General features: G+C 36.2%; 1 protein-coding gene across 2 annotated transcripts; it reads right to left on the reverse strand.

Annotated features, from left to right (window-relative positions):
* Positions 1 to 12,158: 12,158 nt before the first annotated feature.
* LOC113513493 (uncharacterized) lies at positions 12,159 to 21,441 on the reverse strand. Of its 2 annotated transcripts, XM_026897483.3 has the most exons (5): positions 21,184 to 21,441; positions 17,542 to 18,146; positions 15,269 to 15,330; positions 14,277 to 14,386; positions 12,159 to 12,386 (listed from the first exon to the last, which is right to left on the reverse strand). In XM_026897483.3, the coding sequence occupies exons 1-5, from the start codon at positions 21,410 to 21,412 to the stop codon at positions 12,355 to 12,357; spliced, it is 1,038 nt and encodes a 345-aa protein (XP_026753284.2). In that variant the 5' UTR covers positions 21,413 to 21,441; the 3' UTR covers positions 12,159 to 12,354. The 2 variants fall into 2 exon arrangements, with proteins under 2 accessions (XP_026753284.2, XP_026753285.2); XM_026897484.3 differs by lacking the exon at positions 14,277 to 14,386.
* Positions 21,442 to 22,393: the final 952 nt, after the last annotated feature.

Consider the following 22,393-nt stretch of genomic DNA (forward strand, 5'->3'; position numbering starts at 1 on the left):
TATGAGGACCACAATATTTGTCACAATACAGAAAAATGTATGTGTATATATGTGTATCATGTATGTAAGCACTTTGAAACTACAACTTCGTAGATTTTAATTATTTTAATTAATTAATTCATGCATCATTGATAAACTCATGATAATGGCAAACCAATAATAAGGTGTTCTTTAACAGTTCTATCACAATGAGCCGACTGACCTGACTTTATTCACCCATTGGTATCTCAGCAAAGTATAGCCCGATAATGCAGGGTTTACCATTCAATTTGCATACCATAAAATGTTTCGTACAACCTAATTTATTGTCTGTATTGGTTTTAGTCTATGGGCGAGCCCCGACCGACGTGGCCCGAAGGGTGTCCCGGCCCCGCGCGCAGCCTCTCGCCGCAGCCTCCTGCTCCCTGCTCCCTGCTACCCGCCTCCCCCCCCCCCGCGTCCCGCGCCCCGCGCACGCTCCCACATCAAGTATTCCGTACATATTAATGTACATATACACCACTTTGAGGTCACAAACTGAACTGCACGCGAATAAACAGTTTGTTAAAGCGTAGCTGAGACCCATTGTGATGCTGTTTCGAACTAAATCTTGCTTGGGTAATCCTTACTAATATCATAAATATGAAAGTGAGATTGTTTGTTTGTTACCTTATAGCGCCTTAACGGTTTAACCGAATGAAATTTGATATACACGTATTATATGGGATGAAGATGGATACAGGCTACTTTTTATTCCGGTCACTAAACATATCCCGGTCATGCGGACGATATATATATATATATATATATATATATATATATATATATATATATATATATATATATATATATATATATATATATAGTTTAACCTGCGTTTGATACTTTCTTAATTCTGATACATATTTTGAAAACTGTGCGTGGATATACCAATAAGAGGCTGTCTGGGTCATTTACATACATATATAAAATAAAATAAAATTTAATATACAAATAAGTAAGTATTATTAGTCAACAAGACTAGACAACAAGCTGTTGACTTTTTTAATGGATGATGATGGATGGTAACCCCGCCTGTGCTATCGGTATACGCTGGCGGGGCACCAGTGAGGGATGAATGATGAGGATAAAAAAACAGGTCAATTAGCGTATTACTTCACTTGAAATTCGCAACCGCAAGAAGATCGACTTGACAACGTACATTGCTTAACTCTAATGGAGTTTTCTTCCAGTAAACCCAAAGTGGAAAGGAGAATCAATGTCAGCGGGTAGAGCGGTGTACAATATTGTGCAAATTTTTAAACAAACTAGACAAAATTAAATTAAATACATTATATTTAATCGTATAAATACACATATACATGTACATAAATATATACCTACATATACCATATAGATAAATAAATATATGTTCATAGAGATAGAAAATGCTCTTAAAACCTTTTAGTGGTGAAACAGGGGATGAAAATTTGTATAGTAGTTCAGTTATGATTGTAGCTAACAGCACGAAACATTAAGATAAGAAATGAGTTTAATATCTCAGCGTTTTTGGAAATTTCACTCCTGAAAGGAAGAAATGGAGAATAATAATTTAAATATCAATTTAATTCATTTTAATACCAATTTAATGAAAAGGTTTGCTGGAAGAAACCTTTTATTAGAGATAAGCTCGCCTTTGTACATTTCGCTCGCATTTAAAATTAATTGCTCCTATGAATATGTTTGTGTACAGTAAAGAGTAAAGTTTAAAGTCATTTTATGTAAATGGTTAATAACAAAATGTTTTATTACTCTGAAAGATTATTTTGCAAGTAAAATGGATGACATTATATGATTGAATCTAGAATGTAGAATATTGTATGCAACACATATTTGTAAATGTATGACGGACGTAACCTACTGAAAAATAATGACATGCATGTATAATTTTACAATAATAATTTGAACTTCAATGTGGCTTTAGTAATATGACTTCTAATTAATAGTACATATAAAATGTTGCATGCCAAGCTGGCTGAATGTCATGGTTACACAAAATGTATAATGTTATCTAAACTTACCACATTCATCGCAATAAATTTCATTTCATTTCATTTCATTTCATTTCAAAAAAAGAAAGAATAGCGTGTACAGAAATTATGTTATTTGTGAAATTAGAAATTTTATAAAAATAAATATAGTGAACGCTCTATATAAGCAACTCATTTGAACCAATTACAATAAAAAAAAAATCTTATCGGGAAAAGTTGCTTATAAAGAAAAAAAAGGAGTATAAAAACCCTTACCGTCTGGAAATTATTTTTATTTATTTCCTTTACTAAGCTGAGTAGAATAAATAAAATATAAAGAATGTTGCTTATAGAGAGGTTGCGTATATAGAGAGTTCACTGTATTATATAAAGTTTGATTCTAGGCTTTTTTTTAAACAAAATATTTTTCAGCAGTTTTCGAAAACTCTATCCGTAAGGAAGTGAGATTTGTTAACTTTAAGTTACGTAAGCGAAGTTTTAAATTTAGTGCTTTGCAAATAAAAACACTTTATCATTTTTGGAAATATCATTCTTCTATGAATGTAAAGAGAACATGTCTTAATATTATAACGAATGTACCCGTAATTATTACGTAGTTTATTTCAGATGTCCGCTACTGTAAGGGCGAGGTGTTGAAGACAGCGACCGAAAGGGATTGCAACATAACTGAACTGTAGGCGGACGAAGTCGCCAGCAACAGAAATAATTTGAATGACTGAGACAGAAAAATAATTTCCGAAAAAATTGATTACCGCACGCGAGCGAAGCCGAGGTCAAAAGCTAATTTCTTATATAATCCACTTTTTTTCTAGAATCATTTCTTTGAATATCATCTTAATTGTTTTATCTGATTTCGAAATAAATAAAAGGTTACCCACCAATTTCTTTGAGATTTATAAGCCGATTTGCGTGATGTCTTTTAATAAAGTTTAAGCTTTTATCTTCAGAAAATTTCATTTTTTTAAATTAAATACAAACCGTATAATGAAAACTAAGTCTTCCCTGAGGTGTTCGTGTTTCTTCCGTCTAAATTTTTTTTTATAAATACTTACAAAGGAATCGTTCACACGTAAATAAATAGGAACATTTGTAAATACAAATGTTTGTGTTATATACATAGATATACCTACAGGTGAAAACAAAATCGTTACCGTCCTTTCAAGGGAGTGCCCTACTTGCGGAATTGAATATTTTCCCCAAAGAAATATGAGTGGAAAAGTGAGAAAAAATGTTTACACTTCGTTACATCACGTTAAACTAGTAAGTTAGTATGGGAGATATATACCCCTATAGATAAATACAAAAGGTCCTGGTACATTTATGTACACAGTCCGCAGTCCACAGGTGACATCCGACCTACATATATGAAATACATAACATGGGTACGACTACTAGCTTTTACACGTCACCTCGTCCGCGTGACCGGGATGACAAGTAACATAGGTATGTCCTGCTCCACCCCATATAGTAGGTATGTAAATACCACATTTCACACTAATAGGTTAAGTTGTTAAGGAGCCCAGAAGTAATAAATAAACAAACTCACTTTCCAATGTATTCCAGATGTATTTTTTTAAAATTTGAATTCTAGATGTATTTTTTTTTGTTGAATTTAAATGGATTGGTAACTCTGCCTGCGCTAACGGGATACGCTGGCGGAGCACCAGTGAAGGGTGATAGATGAGAATGAAAACAGGCCAGTTAGCCTATCATGATGAATTCGTCAGGAAATAATCATGATAGTTTCCAGGGGGAACCGCGTGGAGGTCGACCTGGTTAGGTATATTGCTAGCAATGGGATTTTTAGTCTCTATTACTAACAATCCCTTTCCCCCCATTCTAGATGTATTTATCACGATAGGCTAACTGATTTGCCTTTTCATCATAACCTATCACCCCTCACTGGTGTAACGCAATTGCGGTTCAGGCGCCCTCACTGGTGCCTCGTCATTGTATACCGTTAGCGCAAGCGAGGTTACCATTCCATTATCAGCCATAAAAAAGTGGCAAATTTTGCTCTCCAGTCTAACAGATGGAATAATAACTCATAGGCTGTTTATGATGACGACTTTATCGATGGATTCGTTTTTCCTCTAACCACATGCATAATTTAGAACAACAGAACAGTACGCCTGTCTAAATATTATTTATATAGTGTCCGGGCCGTCCGTGACACCGTGTAAATACAAATACAATTAAATAATCAAACAGCCACTTTATATTTCTTAAAAAATGCAAATTAACTTGTTTCACAAATCCACATAACATTATAATAATTAACCAACAAACAAAATTAAATTCGTTCTAACATAATTTTTTTTTTCATTTTTGCCGTAGATTCAATATTCATTGTTTTACCATAGATAAATTATCTGTCCATTATAAACATCTTTTTAAATATACATCAATTTATACTTTATTGCAATTGGTTATGAATAGGTAATTTCTGCTTATATTTAGCGCACACATTACAACTAATATAACGGTATTTCAAAACTATATAAGTCCAAATAAATATAGTCAATAAAAATGAGACTTTTAAAGGTACAAAAAAAAACCGGTCAATTGAGAGTTGAACTCATTCACCGAGGGTTCCGTAGTCAGTTTTCAATCAACTGCAAAAAAAGAAGTTCTCGATTCGATGGTAATTTTTATATTTGTTACCTCATAACTTCGTCATTTATAAACCTATTTGGGCAATCCTTTTTTGTCTGAAAGGATATGTTTTCAATTTGATCCCATAGAATCAAAATAACTGGTTTTGCCACAATTGTAAAACGTAAAGTGTACACATGAAGCGCTTTCATATGATACTGTACACTATACGGCCCAGTAAGCTACTTTGGAAATTCTGACCACCCCTTTTGAACCCCTAACAAACAAAAAAATTGTTTTAATTATATTCCATGTGACATATAGGTATATAGGGCCAACAATATGAAACATTACTTTCAATATACAGCATTAGTACGAGTAGTTGCTGAGGCAACACAGCGCTACAGACAGACGCACGGACTAAGTCGCACCATAAACGTTCTTTGGTATCTTTTAGTACAGAAAACTAAAAACAAAACAGTTTGTTTCAGACAGAGCATGCAGTGCGGTGCACTCGTCCTTCGTCCGTACGAAGGCGACGGCGCCGCGGCCTAGTGTCTGCGGCGGTGTTTGGTGTAGTGAAGTGAGTCACGGCGGGCGCGAGCGGCGCGGCGCCGCGGCGGCGGCGGCGGCGGCGGCGGCGGCGGCGGACGCCGTATCGATCGACTGTCTCGCGCCTCACGTGGCCACGTCGCCGTAACCAGCTGCATACATCCTAACAAATCTTGACGTTTCGTGCTTCATTTAGCGCAAAGTCCCACTATTTCAGAATACCTCAACCGCCTTCGTCAAGAAACATATGATTTGTAATATATTACTACCTTTTGGTTGATATTTTCCTACACATCTTTCTATCTTAGCCTTGGTTACGACGCCGAGATTTTATCGGATTGGAGTGTTTAATATAGGGTAACCTGCACTTAGTGTTTGTAGCGTACATATTTCGCTTAGTACTGTACATGAAAACATTCGAACAGTGCACGGGCGACAGTAGCGAGTCGCATGAGCTCTATCGCAATAGAGCCCGTCAAGCCGGCATCCTGGCGCGCCCACAATACTACGACAATGAGACAGTGGGCCGTGCCGTACACGCGAGTTCGTCTTCGTAACAACACAACTTTGCTGCATCTCGATAATGATAAATCATCTAAATTCGATGATAACTTTAACGTAACTTCAAAGACATTTTTATTAATTTATTATTTTAAATACATTAATCAAAAACATAAATATGTATCATCACAGTACGCGAGTTATTAACAGAGGTTAGTACATGGCGGCCACTCCCCGACTGCTCGCCCCTCCCACGAGCTGACCTCATCACCGCAGTTAAAATGACCACTCCAAGTCGACGCATAGCTAATTAAGCTTTACATACACGTCGACTATATCAGGTATAACTAATATGTATATTGGGGGGAAAGGGATTGTTCTCAATGGAGTTTGACAGCCCCCATTGCTAGCAATGTGCCCTAATAGGTCGACCTCCACGTGGTTCCCCCTGGAAACCATCGTGAACAATTCTTGTTGAATTCGTCACGATGGGCTAACTGACCTGCTTCATCCTCACCTATCATCCTTCACTGGTACCCCGCCGGTGTATTCCGATAGCGCGGGTGGGGTTACCATTCCATTATCACCCATTAAAAAAAAACTATATGTATATATATTTTTATATTATGACCACTAAATATAGACACATGAAGATACGTTATACGGCCATATAACCCTACCAAATTCAACCTGCTTGCATACTTTCTACATAAACTGTGTCGAATATATAATCTAGTAATGTTAATGAAGAAAAATTTTACATACACGTTTTCTATACACTAACCCGCTATGTATGGAAAATGTGTATATAAAATGTGTATGTAAATTTTCTACCTATTAAAACAAAGGTCAATTTAGCCCAAACATTATTATTTCCCCTTATGGATTATGCAGATGTATGTTTTCTTGACGCCACTTCAGAGTTATTTTCTAAAATTGACCGTCTACAAAATTTATGCATTCGTTTCGTTTATGGTTTGCGTAAGTTTGATCATGTCTCCAAATATCGAAAAGAATTGAAATGGTTACCTTCACGTTTTCGATTGAATGTCCATATACTGACGCTTCTTTACAATATCTTGCATAATCCCTCCATTCCTTGTTATCTCCGCGAGCGTTATGAATATTTATATTCAAGAGATAAACCACTTCGCCCTCAGACACGATTACTTCTAAGAACTCCACCACATCATACTCAGGCTTTTGGGAATTCCTTTACAGTTATATCCATTCGACTATGGAATAGTCTGCCATCCGAAATAAGGGAATCGGCAAGTATAGGCATGTTTAAGCGTCGTCTAAGAGAGCATTACTTATCACTATGCTGACGTATTATGTATATGTGTATGTATATTTATATATGTTTATATGTGTATATATATGTATGTGTATATGTATGTTTGTGTAAATATATGTGTATGTTTACAGGGTATTTTATGTAATTTATAATGTGTAGTTTGTATTATTCTTTGTGTATACATAACTTATGCGTTTATGCAATATATGCAGATCGTATGACTGCCTATTTTTATTTATAAAATAACACATTAACATGGAAAGGTTTTGCTGGAAGAAATCTCTTATTAGAGATAAGCTCGCCTTTGTACATTATGTTTATAATGAATTGTAATTACCAGTATGTTTTGTGTACAATAAAGAATAAAGAATAAAAATTTTATATGCTACGCTATTTCTGTATGCTATGAATTATGAAAAATAACTGTAACATATATATAACGTTACAATTAAATGTAACGCCTATTCATAAGAGATGAGCAGAAATTATCTGTTTGTTATATTACTAACCGCACTAATTGAGTACAAATAGATGGTAACGAATGGATTTTAAATTGACTTTCTTCATAGAATAGAATAGAATAGAAAATCATTTATTCAAATAAACTTACATTCAAGCACTTTTGAAAAGTCATTACATTTTTTTTAATTTACCGCTCGTTCGGAAAGCTGTCTCATCACAAGAAGAACGAGCAAGAAACTTGCGTGATGCTCTTTTAAATAATTTTATTATTATTTTACATTTTTAAGTTATATTGTGTGAATACAAACCACCAATTAGCACTAATTCAATTAAATACTCAAAAAGAAAAAAAAAATTGAATACATAACCAACTGGTTAAACAATTAATAAGAGGAAATCAGTCATAGTGATTAGAGCAGACCAGTCCCTACAAGCAGCACCCGTTCACGAGTATGACGGATGAGCCAGCCATCACTGCGCTCGACCATATTTTAGGGAGCCCAATGACCCGGCCCACCACGCCGCCACAAGTTTGGACATTTTAGTGAGCATGACTACTCAAAACACTAGACCACGTCAAAGCTACTCACAATTGCCATCTGATAGTTATAGTATTCACATTTTACATAAGAATGCATGCGGCAATTAATACAAAAAACCGCTACGCTTTCATATTTCTAAAATTAATCAATTAAATCAAGAAAGCAATGAGAAAATAAAATTATAACGTTGTATGCTAATAAACTAATTATTTACTTGATATGTTGTCATCTATGAATTCGTCTATCCTGTAATAGGCTTTCTTACATAAAAATTGTTTAATATAAGATTTGAATTGCCTCTCTGTCAGATTTAATGCAGATTCCGGCAGTTTATTATAAAATCTTATGCAATTACCATAGAATGAATTACTGATTTTGTGCAGACGGCATTTAGGTAAAATAAGCTTATTTATATTGCGTAAGTTTCTACTTGTACAGTCTTTGAGTTTTTTAAAACTCGCTAAGTTCTTCCCGTGTATACATAATATTTTCATAAATGTATTGTGAAGTAACTGTGAGGATATTTGAGTCTTTAAAGCACTGACGTAATGACTCTCTTGAACCCATACCATAAATAGAACGTATGGCTCTCTTTTGTAAAACAAATATAGTATTTATATCGGCTGCTTTACCCCACAGCAGTATGCCATAAGACATTATGCTATGGAAATAACTAAAATATACAAGTTTAGCCGTCGCCACGTCTGTTAATTGCCTAATTCTTCTAATTGCATATGCAGCAGAACTGAGTCTACTGGCCAATTTTGAAATATGGGGCCCCCATTGTAATTTCGAGTCCACTGTTATACCTAAAAAAACTGTATCATTAACAAAATTTACTATTTCGTCATTAAGCAATAACTGTGTATTTATTAGTCTTACATTAGGAAGTGTAAATTTTATACACTTTGTTTTGCTGGAATTTAATAATAGGTTATTACATGTAAACCAATTTAATATTGCAGACATAGCACAATTTACATCGTCTAATTGATTACTTTGACGTCCAATTTTAAACACTAACGAAGTATCATCCGCAAACAGCACTATATCTGCAATTTTCTCTACCATAAAGGGAAGGTCATTTATGTAGATTAAAAAGAGAAAGGGGCCTAAGATTGACCCTTGTGGAACGCCCATCTTAATATTAGCTCCCTTAGATTTTACACCGTCAATATCTACAGTTTGAACCCTATCCTCTAAATAAGTTCTCATTAATTTTAGATCATTATCTCTGGGCTTATACCATAATGTTCGAGCTTGTACAAAAGCGTTTTATGATCCACACAATCAAATGCCTTTGATAGGTCACAAAAAACTCCGAGTGCATCCTGTGACCTCTCCCAAGATTCGAAAATATGTGTCATTAGCGCAACACCTGCGTCAGTGGTAGACTTGCCGGCGGTGAAACCATATTGCTGACTGTGAAGCAGTCCGTTAACCCTGAAGTGATGTAATAGCTTAGCATAGCTTTGAAAGAGAAACCCGATCGTTCATTTGGATCCGCTATCTGTCTAATGAAGACGTGCATCCTTTCTTGCTAAATTTTTATAATAAAAACCGGTATACAGACCTTCAGATTGATTATAAATATTGTCTTATAAAGTAATTTCAATTTAAATAATTTTTATAACCTATGATTCTTGTAATTCGGTGCTATTTTGGTTTTTAAATTGTCTATTTGCCAACACAGTAATTAAATTTATATTTTAAAAGCATTGTGTTATGTAATTTTTATTTTCAGTTTTAAAAAGGCTAACGCCTCGAGAATGTTTTCATTTCATTGTATTTATTAGGGATGATCGATATTTAAAAAACATCGATGTTCGGTATTAATCACAAACCGAACATCGATTTTAGGTAACATCAATAATTTTAGCACTGATAATTAACAACACAATAAAATACAGTAAAATTACTCGAAATTTATTAAGAAACAAAACAAATTATTGTATATTCCAATACTTTTTCTGAACTAACTGAAGGAAAAATAATTTTGATAAAGAATTTAATCTATTTCTTTGTTGATAAAGATTAGAGCCGGCTTTTGATAACAGTCTTTCGGATAATGTTGATACGAGTAGTAAGTACTCAAGTAGTCCGACGCACGCACAACCGCACAACTTATTTTTTTACCAACAAACGATAATATACGTAATTTGTTTCGTATATTGTACTGGTTGTGCGTGAGGCCATGAGTAACATCGATGATCGATTATCAATTCCGTTAACATCGACGTTACGATATTTTTCATATAACAACATCGATATTTTTCCTTTCAACATCGATGATCATCAAACATCGATGATCATCGAGCATATCTAGTGTTTATCATAGTTAGTAAATTATAACCTAGTTCTCGAGACATAGCCTCCATTTTGGTTTGCCAAATTTGAATTTCAATAACCGTTATTTGGATCCAACAAGTCATTTGTATTTCCTTAAGGGACACAATTATTATTTTATAATTTTTAAATCATTATAATTTTTAATGTCTTAATTCGTTCTACCCTTCAGGGCGAACTAAGGTCATTTATTTATTATTAATTTATTGTAATCCTGCCTGCTTGACCTGCAGCTTTTCGATTTTCGATTCGTTTGTATGCCGTGGTCAGGTGAAGATTTATTATATCTTCACTGAAGCCACCATTTGGGGCTTTACAGGAAACAACCTTAGGGCTATAGAAAACCTCCAGAACAACCTTAGGGGTAGAGAAAACCCCCAGAACCACCTTAGGGATAGAGAAAACCCCCAGAATAACTTTAGAGGTGAAGAAATCCCCCAGAACGACACTAGGGGTACAAGGTACCGCAGGCACAGCATCATCACCTGCTCCGAAGCTCAGCAGCCTTCCCTGCACGCCAAGCCACAGAAACTCCCGTGCCTGCTACCTCACCACACCAGGTAAGTGCCAGTAGGGAGGACAAAGTTGGCTCATCCAGTGACGGGCATAGAACCCTTTATTTTTTATTTATATCTACAATATTTATAAATTTGTGTAGCTTTTGTTTTATAATAAATTTATTTTTGTTAAAGGTGTGTATAATCTGTATTGAGTTAAATGCTGTAACCATGGAAACAACAGAAATACTCCTCACGTTGACGACTAGATAGAGTTGTTATATTAGTATCTGTGTACTACAACACGATATTAAGATTTCTAACCTGTCTCTATAAGCTCAAGAGTATATTTGATACGATGTCCCATCCGAATCCGCTCATAGTAAGAGCGGTTAAATACAACCCCCCCCCCCCCCCCCATAGAGGCACGCTCTCTTGTACCCCGATGATGCAACTACGACAACAAACGCGTCTCCCTCCCTCCCTACCGCCGAATCTTTGACAAGAGTCCCTACAAACACCCGCACACACCGCCCCCGCCGGCGGGGGCGAAGAACCCTCGCGACACACGGTCCGGTAAGTTTGCGCCCGAGCGCATAACAACCGCGTCGCAATCTCACCCACCCAGACGTACCGACTCTTCGCCGTCCCTTGACGGGGGTCGAAGTGCGGTGGCCTAAGCCGAGGCCAAACCACTCTGGCGCCCTTAGGCGCACACACCGCAGTCCATAAGAAAGAGTCGACACCTCTGTCGCTCCCCTCTCGCGGGCTTGGAGTGCCATCAGCACTCGCCCCTGCATTCGCGTCCGGTGAAGCTGTAAAGGCCACTCACGGCCAACAGCAAACACGTTCAGAAAAAAAAAACGATACGATGTATCATTAAAAATTTAAAGATGTCAAGGTAGTATTTCACAATAATAACTTTTGTACTTTGAAAATAATAAATCAAAGATATATTATTTATTTAAACTGCACAGTGAAATTCTACGTACATTTGGCGGACTTCACATCAATTCAACATCATATTATTTGTATCTCGGTTTTAAGAATGGGACATTGCATTGAATTTTTTTTTTTTCAAGTATTTAAAATAATTATTTTGGATTTCGAAAGAATAAATCAAAAATATATTTTTTTGCTGTTGATATGAATGTTTTTTATTTACGACTTACAACTAAATACTGAAGTAACGATAGAATGTGAGCATGGAACTCGCATTTACATTTCACACACACAAGTGTAATCTCACTTTAGTCTCGTTTTTGTGACTGCATTGCCAGTTCGTTAGTACGTAGTGCGTTATCCTAAGTCTATGATACTGATACCAACTTAGTTATAAAATGAAAACAAGTTCAAATATTAAGTATTAACTTTAATTAAATACAAATATCACATAATGACATAATATCCCGTAATTACTAACACACAAGTGTGGCGTGAACAATTATAATCAAATTGATCTAAAGTACACAATAGGTACTCGTGATGCATGCGTCAAGTGACGGGCGTGACGGGCGTGACGGCCGGCGGCTGCCCTGCACGGCGGCGCCGCGCTACAGGTTGGACAGGTAGTAGCACTTGTCCACTGAAACCAAACGCACCTCGTTAGTAGCTAGTTGGTGTCGTGTCTCGGACGCCGCCTGCCCCTACATAACGCGTTACGTACGTACGGAAAACTTATACTGTGAACCTAATGAACCCCTGTCATTAGGGGGGGGGGGGGGGGTTGTTAGTAATGGGGACTAAGGGACCTAGCAATATACCCTATGTTTATATGTTTCCAGGTCGACCACCCCGTGCCCCCCCCCCCTGGAAACCATCCTGTTAAATTCCAAGTATATTCATCACGATGCGCTGACCTTTTTTTTTTCATTCTCATCTATCATTCCTCACTGGTGCCCCGCCAGCGTATACCGCTAGTGCAGACGGAGTTACCATTCCATTATCATCTCTTAAAAAAAGACCCCTGTCATTATGAGTTTCCATCTTATCTTACCTGTTACTGTACTTTTTACAATAACCACAATTTTCGTTTTTATTCAGTGTTTACAGGTGATGGTTCTCTACTGGTCACAATACTAATCCGACATATCGGGTGGAAAGGGATTGTTAGCAATGGGGCTATAAAACCCCTATCAGATCCACCTTCACCTGGTACCCCCTAGAAAGCATCGTAAATAAGTTTTTTATCTACTACACGGTTCGGAAGGTTGTTATCTGTTGGGAAGAGCCTGCAAGAAACTTAACAGTTACTCTTTTAAATCTCTGTTAGTGTATATAATTTTATAGTTCATATATTTATTTAAACGTATTATGTTTACAATTATATGCTCCTTTAAAAGCCTGTAAATGATTTACTAACACATACACATTTTTTTTTATTTGGTAATAGTTTAGTGTGTAAAAAGCTTTGTTCAACAAGTGTTTTTTTTTTCATAACAGTTTTAAATTTATTAAAAGGTAGATTTAAAATATTCTTTGGTATTTTGTTATAATATTTAATGCTCATTTCTATGAAAGACCTAGTAACTTTTTTGAACGATGTTTTAGAACGACAAGTTTGTATTGGTGTCTAGATTATTCAGATCGCTGTCAGGAACAGTTGAAGATTCCTGCGTATATACAAAATATTTGTTTATATGTACTGTGAAGCTACGGTGAGAATTTTTGCTTCTATACATTTTTCTCCTAGTTAGTCATGATTTCTCACAGAAAAATCGCGCAAGTTGCACGTTCTTTTAATAGGAATATGCTTCGGGTGTCGGCTGCTTTATCGTCACTACATAGTATAAAACAAAGTTGCTGTCGCTGTTTGTCCGTCCTGATGTATACTTAAATCTTTAAAACTACGCAACAGATTTTGAAGCACTTTTTTTTAATAGATAGAGTGATCCAAGAGGAAGGTTTATATGTATAATACTTGTATAACATTGTAGAGAAACACTTATAAATTTAGAGGTTTCTAATGCGACGTAGTAAATAAACATATTTTTTGCGCTTTCATTGCAAACGCTGGTTGAACCCAACGAGATAAAATAATGTACTACAGTATTGTATACCATAAAAGGTCAATAAAAAAGTCCGCGAAAGTTTATCTCTTAAGGATAACCCACAATAACCATACTTATCCTTTACATTTTACGGAAAAAAAATGGCTTAATTACGAAGTGATTTTAAGCAATACAGCATTAATTTTTATTAAATTAAGTACCCTACGTACATTGTCCATTTATTATAGATTAATATGGTCCTTTACATCATGTTATTTAAATAAATATTTTAGAAGATATTACAGATTTAAAATGCAGGGACACAGCGGGGCGGCGGTACCGGCCCGGCCGGCGGCGCGTGCCTATATAACGGCGCGTCGAAGGCGGCGCTTTGCCCTATAGCACTTTATCATGTTTGTATTGTCCAATGACAAAATAGCTGTAAACGTTGTTGTTGCGATGCAGTGTGTGCGATGTGTGCGTACCTTGCGGCGGGCGGGGCGCGGGCGGCGCGGCGGGCGGCGCGGCGGCGAGCAGCGCGGCGGCGCGCGCGCGCTCCAGCCGCGCCGCGCTGCCCGCCACCGACACGTTGCTCCTGCGCACGACAACCCTTCCGTTACACACGCACACGCACACGCACACGCTGCATCGACATACACCACACCACACCACACCACACCACACCCGGCGAACCGGCTTGCGCATTCTTCTCAGTTCAATTGCAATTATTACCGGCTGAGCGGTAATAACTAATTTATCCAAAAATATCTAACTTCAATTGTGGCAAAACATGTTACTTCGATTTACATACTAAACTACTCGCCCGACTTTGATAAAACTTCTCCGGGACCACCCTGTAAGCGTATTCTTTCAAGTAAAAAAAAACTCAAATCAACTTACAACTGATAGAATAACAGCCATAATATGACATCTAATATGTTTTTATGAAAATCGAGCTCCCAGCTACGATCGACAAGTAAGCAAGTAAGTTGTTTACTTCGTATATATATTACTAATTTACAAAACAAATAAAAAAATCTAAAACGTTGTCTATCTGCCTTCTATTTCCCGTGTACACGTATCGTTTTTTTTTCTCTTACACAACTTAGAATGGCAAACAAGCTGACGACCCACCTGATGGAAAGTAGTAACCGTCGCCTATAGATATGAGCAGTATGGACATAACAGAATATACTGTTTTGCCCATGATACCTCCCATTCTGTACCATTCCTGAGGACTCAGGTTTTATTCCTCTGTACCCTGTAAATTCACGCCATATCCCATCCTTCAAACCAAAAACCGCCATGCAAACACAACTGCTTCACGGTAAAAACACGAATTGAACAGAGCACCCAAGCAATCGACTTTTGTACAAAGTCTCCCTCTGATATATTATATATTAAGTATATTATAAATTACAAATTGACTATATTGGTAAGATGGAAGAGAACGATTACAGGCAATAATAATACTCACGTGCAAATGTTGGTGGCATCGGCTACTTCGCCGTTCACCAATGATCGCCAAAAATCATGCACCTGCGTGTACAGACGATGTATGTCATTAGTACACTCCTGGACGGCGGCGAATAAACACTAACAGAGCCAGGGCACGAAATAAAATTAATTCAATACTATCATCACTGTATGTGTTAACTTGAGGAAAACCGATGGACGATCCCAAATATGAAAAAAAAAACAGGCCACGAGTTGAACTCGCATATTGAAGATTCCATACATAAACTGTAAATGCGACTTTATTTTCTTTAGATAAAAAATATTTAAAAATAAAAATATAACACAAAACAGCCCGTACAAGTTCCTTATAATAAAATATAATGGATACTTAGAAAGAATTATAATTGTTATTTCAATCAGGAATTCCTTATTTTGTGAATCATAAATTGTTAAAACCGAAACACAGAACTACAGATTTTTTATCTTTTCAAAATGATGTAAATTAGAGATGACATTGTTTCTTTCCTATATACCTATTAATATTATAAATGCAAAAGTTTGTAGATACATGTTTGTTACGCTTTCACACTACAACTACTGAACGGATGTGAATGAAATTTGATAAACAGTTTATATTCTAGTTTAACACGTAGGTAACTTTATGTACTGATTCAGGTGGACGAAGCCACGGGATACCACTAGTATATACGTTTATAAAATGTTTTAGATTTTTCACTTAGCAAACATCGAAGATGAAGAAGGATATGTTATTATTATTTTTACTACAAGTTGGTTAGTAAAAGAAGTTGCATAAAAAATTGTTTTAAAATGTACGAATAAAATTCTTTCATATGCCACTACGCTCGGATCATATTAGCCGACGAGATATAGCAATGTAACAAATGGACGAACGGCTACAGTCGCACCATAAAACATCTTTGTACTTCCAGTATGATGGACTTGAAATAGAATATCACTATCCAGATTATAAAACGAATTGAAACCATTGTTGGACAGCGACATGTTTCATTTCATAGGCACATTCAATTTAAAATATATATTTAATTTAGGTTCTAATAAGAAGTTTTTGGCTCCGCAAATAAATACGACAGTTATAGAAACTGGTATTTTTATTTGCTTATCATAAATATAATAATTTACATTATCACAAATGGGCCACCACTTCCTTTCTCGTAGATGCCGTAAGAGGCGACTAAGGGAGGGCAAAGGATTGGTAGCAGCGGCTCTCTTAAAAGATCATCAAAGCCTAACTGCAGTTGCCAACCCGCCTGCCAAGTGTGGCAAAACCCAACAGTGGACTGTTAACAGCTGATATGAACATGACAGTCACAAAATTAATATGTGATCAACACGGAAGTGAACCCTATAGATCGGAAAATTAAAAAAATATATAACAAAAACATAAAAGAAATAACAAGCAACAAAGTTGAGAGGTCTCATTTCGCCTATATATTTTATGCGTATGCACAAAAAATGCAGGTGAAGTACGAATCCTCTCTTTGTAAGTGTTACAGATACTAGTTTTATCGATGCTTATCTGCTGCAGTAATGATATCTAGTTACCACGCGGACGAAGTTGCGAGGACAGCTAGTAAATAAATAAATCGTTACTAATATGATGTGAACAAACAGCTGCCTCTGTATACTATAATATTAAACTGATATTGGAGTCGAGAGACTAGTAAATAGAGAGTAGTAAAAATTTGGTACGCACCTACTCATGGTATCGAATTTTTACTACGAGAGAATGTAAATTAAGATTGTGTCCCACAAAAAAAATCAACTTCAATTGTTGGCATATCAGTTAATTATACCGTTACCACGTTCCATCAGGTGGGCCGTCAGCTTGCTGGCTATTCTAAACTAAGCTACTGATACGATTTTGATAAAATTTCTTCGAAATCAATCTGTAACCCTTCGATTTATTACAGATCGAGTAACAAGGTAACAAACATATTTTTTTTTAAAGCGATTAAAAATTAGAGTGTCAGTTAAGTAACAACTATGATTACTTTTCAATCAACCCTCTAGTACTAAATACTCGTGTTTCAGAATGTTAAAATCTTTCTTTGCTACAAGCGCCACGACTGAGCACGAGTGGGTCACATAGCGGCGAAGCCGGTCGATCTCAACCGACGCGACGCGACGCCGACACAATCACTTTCGAAACCGGCTCACCTACAATCGCCTGCACGCCACAACTCGAAGAACGGCTAGACATTAGGAAAAGAGGTATTATCGAGAGGCAACGTGAAGGGAAAGGGTACCGACCTCGTCGATGATCTTGTAGGCAAACTCCTTGTCCTTTGCCTCGCCGTCGAAGGCGAACTTGTTGACGGGCTTGCCGTCGGGCACCTTGTAGAGGCGGAACCACTCGACGGTGGCCCGCAGCAGGCCGGGGAACAGGCGCTCCACGTCGGCCACGTCGTTGAGCTGCGCGGCGCTGGGGTCGCGTGCGTCTACGGCGATGAGCTTCCAGTCGGTCTCGCCCTCGTCGATGAGCGCCAGCGTGCCGACCACCTTGACTGGGTACACGTCGCCGCGCTGCGCCACGCGCTCGCCGATCTCGATCACGTCGATAGGGTCGTTGTCCCCGCGCGCCTGCGTGGCCGGGTCCACGTGCTGCGGGTTCTCCCACGTTTGCGGCAGCGCGCCGTAGTTCCAGATGTAGCCGTGGTGCGGGAACACGTTGTGCACGAAGCGCAGCGCGCCCTTCTTCACGTCCTGCTTGATCGGGTTGAGCGGCTCGCTGAGGCTGATCTCCATCTTGGCGTTGGTCCAGCGCGGCACCTCCACCACCATGTTGACGAGCCGCTGCGCGCGGTCCGCCCACAGCGGGATGTCGTGCAGCGGCGAGATCGGACCGCTCTCGTCCTCTGTTACGTAATATACAGACCTTATATTCGGCCGCCGGACTTCTACTAAATACACATTAATACCTGTTATGTTATAATCTATATGTAGATTGTAAAGATTAATGTATAATTTATTATTTATTGCCGAGTGGTCCATGTAGCATAGAATGAGCTAGCCCTTTCTTTCCCGTGGGTATCACAGGAATCAACTAAGGGAATTTAATTGTTGAGGGACGGTCAGCGGCGTCCCTCTTAAATATCGCTAGTCTTAACTGCTGTTGGCAACCCGTCTGCTAAAAAGCAACTACTGGCAAACATACTCGTATTTGTCTTGGACCTTATAAGCATGTCTATTCCAGAACTTAATGAGCATGACCAGAATCACAGAATATTTGCTCTACCATACAACAGTATGCAGAAGTGCAATGTTTGGGTTTATTTATTATATAATGTGTTGTATTTACATTTTCTATTAGTGTATTATTTATACTGTTAATATTCTATTGTTTTTTTTTTTTTACAAATTGGTAAATCTGTATGACTTACCAAAGATATGTATATAAATATTTAGAATTTTTCTTAATTTAAGTTATAATTAAGTTGAAGCTATAATTAGTTTAAAATTATATTATTTTTAGATTCATTTTAAATTCATAAATTAACATTTTTTGATTATTTATTATAAATTTAGATTATTATTGTATAATTAGTCAATAAAAATAAATAAGTGTTTACCTAGGCATATAAATTATAAATAAAATAAAAAAAATGGAAAGGATTTGTTTGTCATGGACAAATGTATAAAAATGAATGTAATACTTTTCATGTGTCAGAATTTGATAACGGACTGATGTTGATGTAATTTTAAGCCAATTCTTGATCCAATAGTTTCTATCATCATCTAATATTGTAACTACCTAGATAGAGAGAAAAGTAGGAAGTAAACACTTAGGTATAAAACACTTTTTTTTCCTTACTCTTTCAAAAATTAGGATATAGTAAATCTTACAAATTTTTATTTAAAAGCTGCAATAAAAGACTAATAAATTAGGTATCTATATAGTATAATAGTGCCTGACTGCCCCTCTAAACTATGTAGTAATATACTTTAAAGGGGCAGTCAAAATCAGGGAGGTTATAAAGTCCTACTTTCATGAATTTTAAATTAGGATTTAGTTTGCATAGCTCACTGAGTTTAATAAACTTCTTACACTGAGCCCATCATATTAATAACTTGTATATTTACATTGGCAGATTATACAAAGCAAAAATCCTATTATGAATTATTAAAAGTATAGTTTTTTTTTTTTTTTTTTTTAACCCACCATTTTCTTTAAATTAAGCAACTAGTGCATACCTCTAATTCTATTTCTACCACAAAACAGCCATACAGGGAAATCTCATGATACAAAAGCAAAACACTGTAGTCCTCAGGACTAAAAAATGGTAAGAATGGCAGCGCATAATGGCTACCATGGATATCACAGTATATTTAATAATACCCATGATACTGTCTATGTCTACAGGCAATGAATACCACTTTCTGTTAACTTACAGGGTTCTAAAACATCTCAACAATTGGGATCCACAACTCTCTGTGAGTCAAACCTAAGCCTAAACCATCGTAAACAATGTATACTCCACCTTTACTGTGGAGGAAATCTATTTATGAGCCGGGGAAATCGAGGTAGGTATTTATTATCAGTATTTATCAGCAGTGTCAATAATGAGTTTACATAACATTGAAATTAATTCCTTTACTTATCTGGTATTAAATATAGATGTTGATAACAAATGAGGATATATATAAATTAATGCACATAAAAATAAATAGATAAATTAAAAATGTAATTAGGTATAATTTATCACAGTTTTCAATTAAATAATTTTTTTTTTTTTTTGTTTAGTTCATTTGAGACCACAATATCAAAGTATCCAAATATTGCAAATAAAATATTTATTTTATCATTTTACTTGCTTTATACATGAGATGGTATGGACATTACATATATATAACATAACATATGGTTTTGAACCATATTATCTGCATCCATAAACTATTATTCCGCAGAACGTGCTATCCCACTGCCATTAAAGCCAAATAATTATTGCATCCACTGCCAAAGAATTATTTTTTTATATTTGTTGAACAACCATTTGGTGAAAAAGGTAAAAGATAAACTATGTAGTTCATCATAGAAGATAATGAACAAAAGCATAATGGTCAGTTAGTTCAGAACATTATAACCTTGCTAGAAAAAATATATAGTCATATACACTTCTTCTTCTTATATACCACGGAGATGGCAAACAAATGTTCCACCTGATAGTAAGCAATTACTGTAGCCTATGAACAAGTGTAATACCACGGGTACTGCATGCACATTGTCAACAATGAAGAAACCTATTTACCCCACTTTTGAAGAATCCAATGCTGTAGTCTCTTGGAAAATGAAAAACAGTAATGTAACTTATGTTAATATCAATAATAAAGATTTCACATATTGACAAAGTTTGTAGTAAATAATAATATCCGTGATGAAGCTAGTAAGATCTATCTTCTGATTACTACCATTGTCATGAATATAATAAACATGAACATATTTCATCATCAGAAACTATGGCTCATCTAGGAACAGTCAGTTATACAAACTAACTACATACTTTGTAATAACATCTCATTGAAGAAACTGGAGCAGTAGGTAACCTTAAAATAAAATTTTGGAAACTATTCAATGCAAATCTTATTTGAACAAAATAAACGCTTAGAGTATTACCCGACCGCTGCATAACTTAAGTTTTATTACATTATATATATATTCCATTAGATGGTACATCTCGCTAACTTTTGCTTTTGAAAACAAACAATGATACTACTGACGTTCAGAATATATTACTCGTATGTTACTAACACTGACGGTTTGACCTTTGACATAATGACGTAGGTATATAAATGAAGGGAACTCAGATTCTACATACGAGGACGGAACAAAGATAATGAAAGGTTCGTTTTCAGAACATATGTTACCTTACATCGCCAACACGACATTGAACTTACTGAAGTAGACCCGGTATTCGGGCGTGAAGGGTGCTCCTCGTTCCTCGGCGACGTACATATTGACACGAGTGCTACTCTGGTGGGACGTTGCTGTAGACGCCGCGTACCTGCGACACCTAACACTTAAACTATGATTTGGACCGTTTGCACTAAAACCAGCTACAGTAGACAACCGTTTGGCTGTAGCATATAACCGCGACCACGATACACCGCAACGTGATAATGACATCGTACTAGTCGATGAAATTTTGACAATCAACTGACATTTGACATCACAACAACACATTATGTAACCGCTGCCTTCATACTGTGTCATTTGTTTTGGCTTTTCTTTCTATACTAACCATAATTTATGACTTTTGTTCTACTTACTATTTTTATTCTTTAATTAAATCAACCCACCTACTGTATAAGGGAATGAACACCGTAGTACAAACAAGTATATTTTCATATATTAATATATAGCAATTAGCAAGCGGCCGTCAGTGCTGCCCCTGTAAAATGAGTTTGGAACTAAAATTACTATTATTAATTAAATTTATCTACTTGCTACTGCATCGCTAACGAGGCTATTTATTAAAAAATATATTTATTTGACCCTTTAGCGATTAGGAATTAATCCTATCGCGTAATAATACTATTGTTTTTAGTTACATTTAGCAATCAATCACTAAATTATTGTGCAGTACCGTAAAATGGAGTGAATAAGCACCAAATCGAACTTCACTCTTCAATTTTTTTTTTTTTTTTTTTTTTTTTATGGTAAACAAATTGTGATATTTTACGCATTCTAAGTATCTTTGATTGACAAACTTAAGAACAAGGAATTACATAGAAGGAATGATAAAATAAAAACTGTAAATAATATTGTTGCCTCCTTTCTTCTTATACAAATATAATGAGTAAAAAAAAAACATAACATACACCATCAGTTGCTATTTTTCTTAATTCATAGCAGGCTAGTGTATAGAAAATATTATACGGCCGTATAACTTTTTTTTTTTGTCGATGGGAAATGCTTCATGCAGACCCACATACTTCGGGGGAGGTATTTGGGTACTGCCGGACTCCTACCGCCTAAAACCCCCCGGTATTCCTTTCTCGCGCCAATGTCGGGGCAACGGGGGCATGTCACTCTTCGCGGCTTTTTTTTTTTTTTTTTTTTTTTTTTTTTTTTTATGGTAAACAAATTGTGATATTTTACCAGACA

Source organism: Galleria mellonella, unplaced genomic scaffold (assembly GCF_026898425.1).
Source record: "Galleria mellonella isolate WM207_F2 unplaced genomic scaffold, CSIRO_AGI_GalMel_v1 utg37, whole genome shotgun sequence".
Lineage (NCBI taxonomy): Eukaryota > Metazoa > Arthropoda > Insecta > Lepidoptera > Pyralidae > Galleria > Galleria mellonella.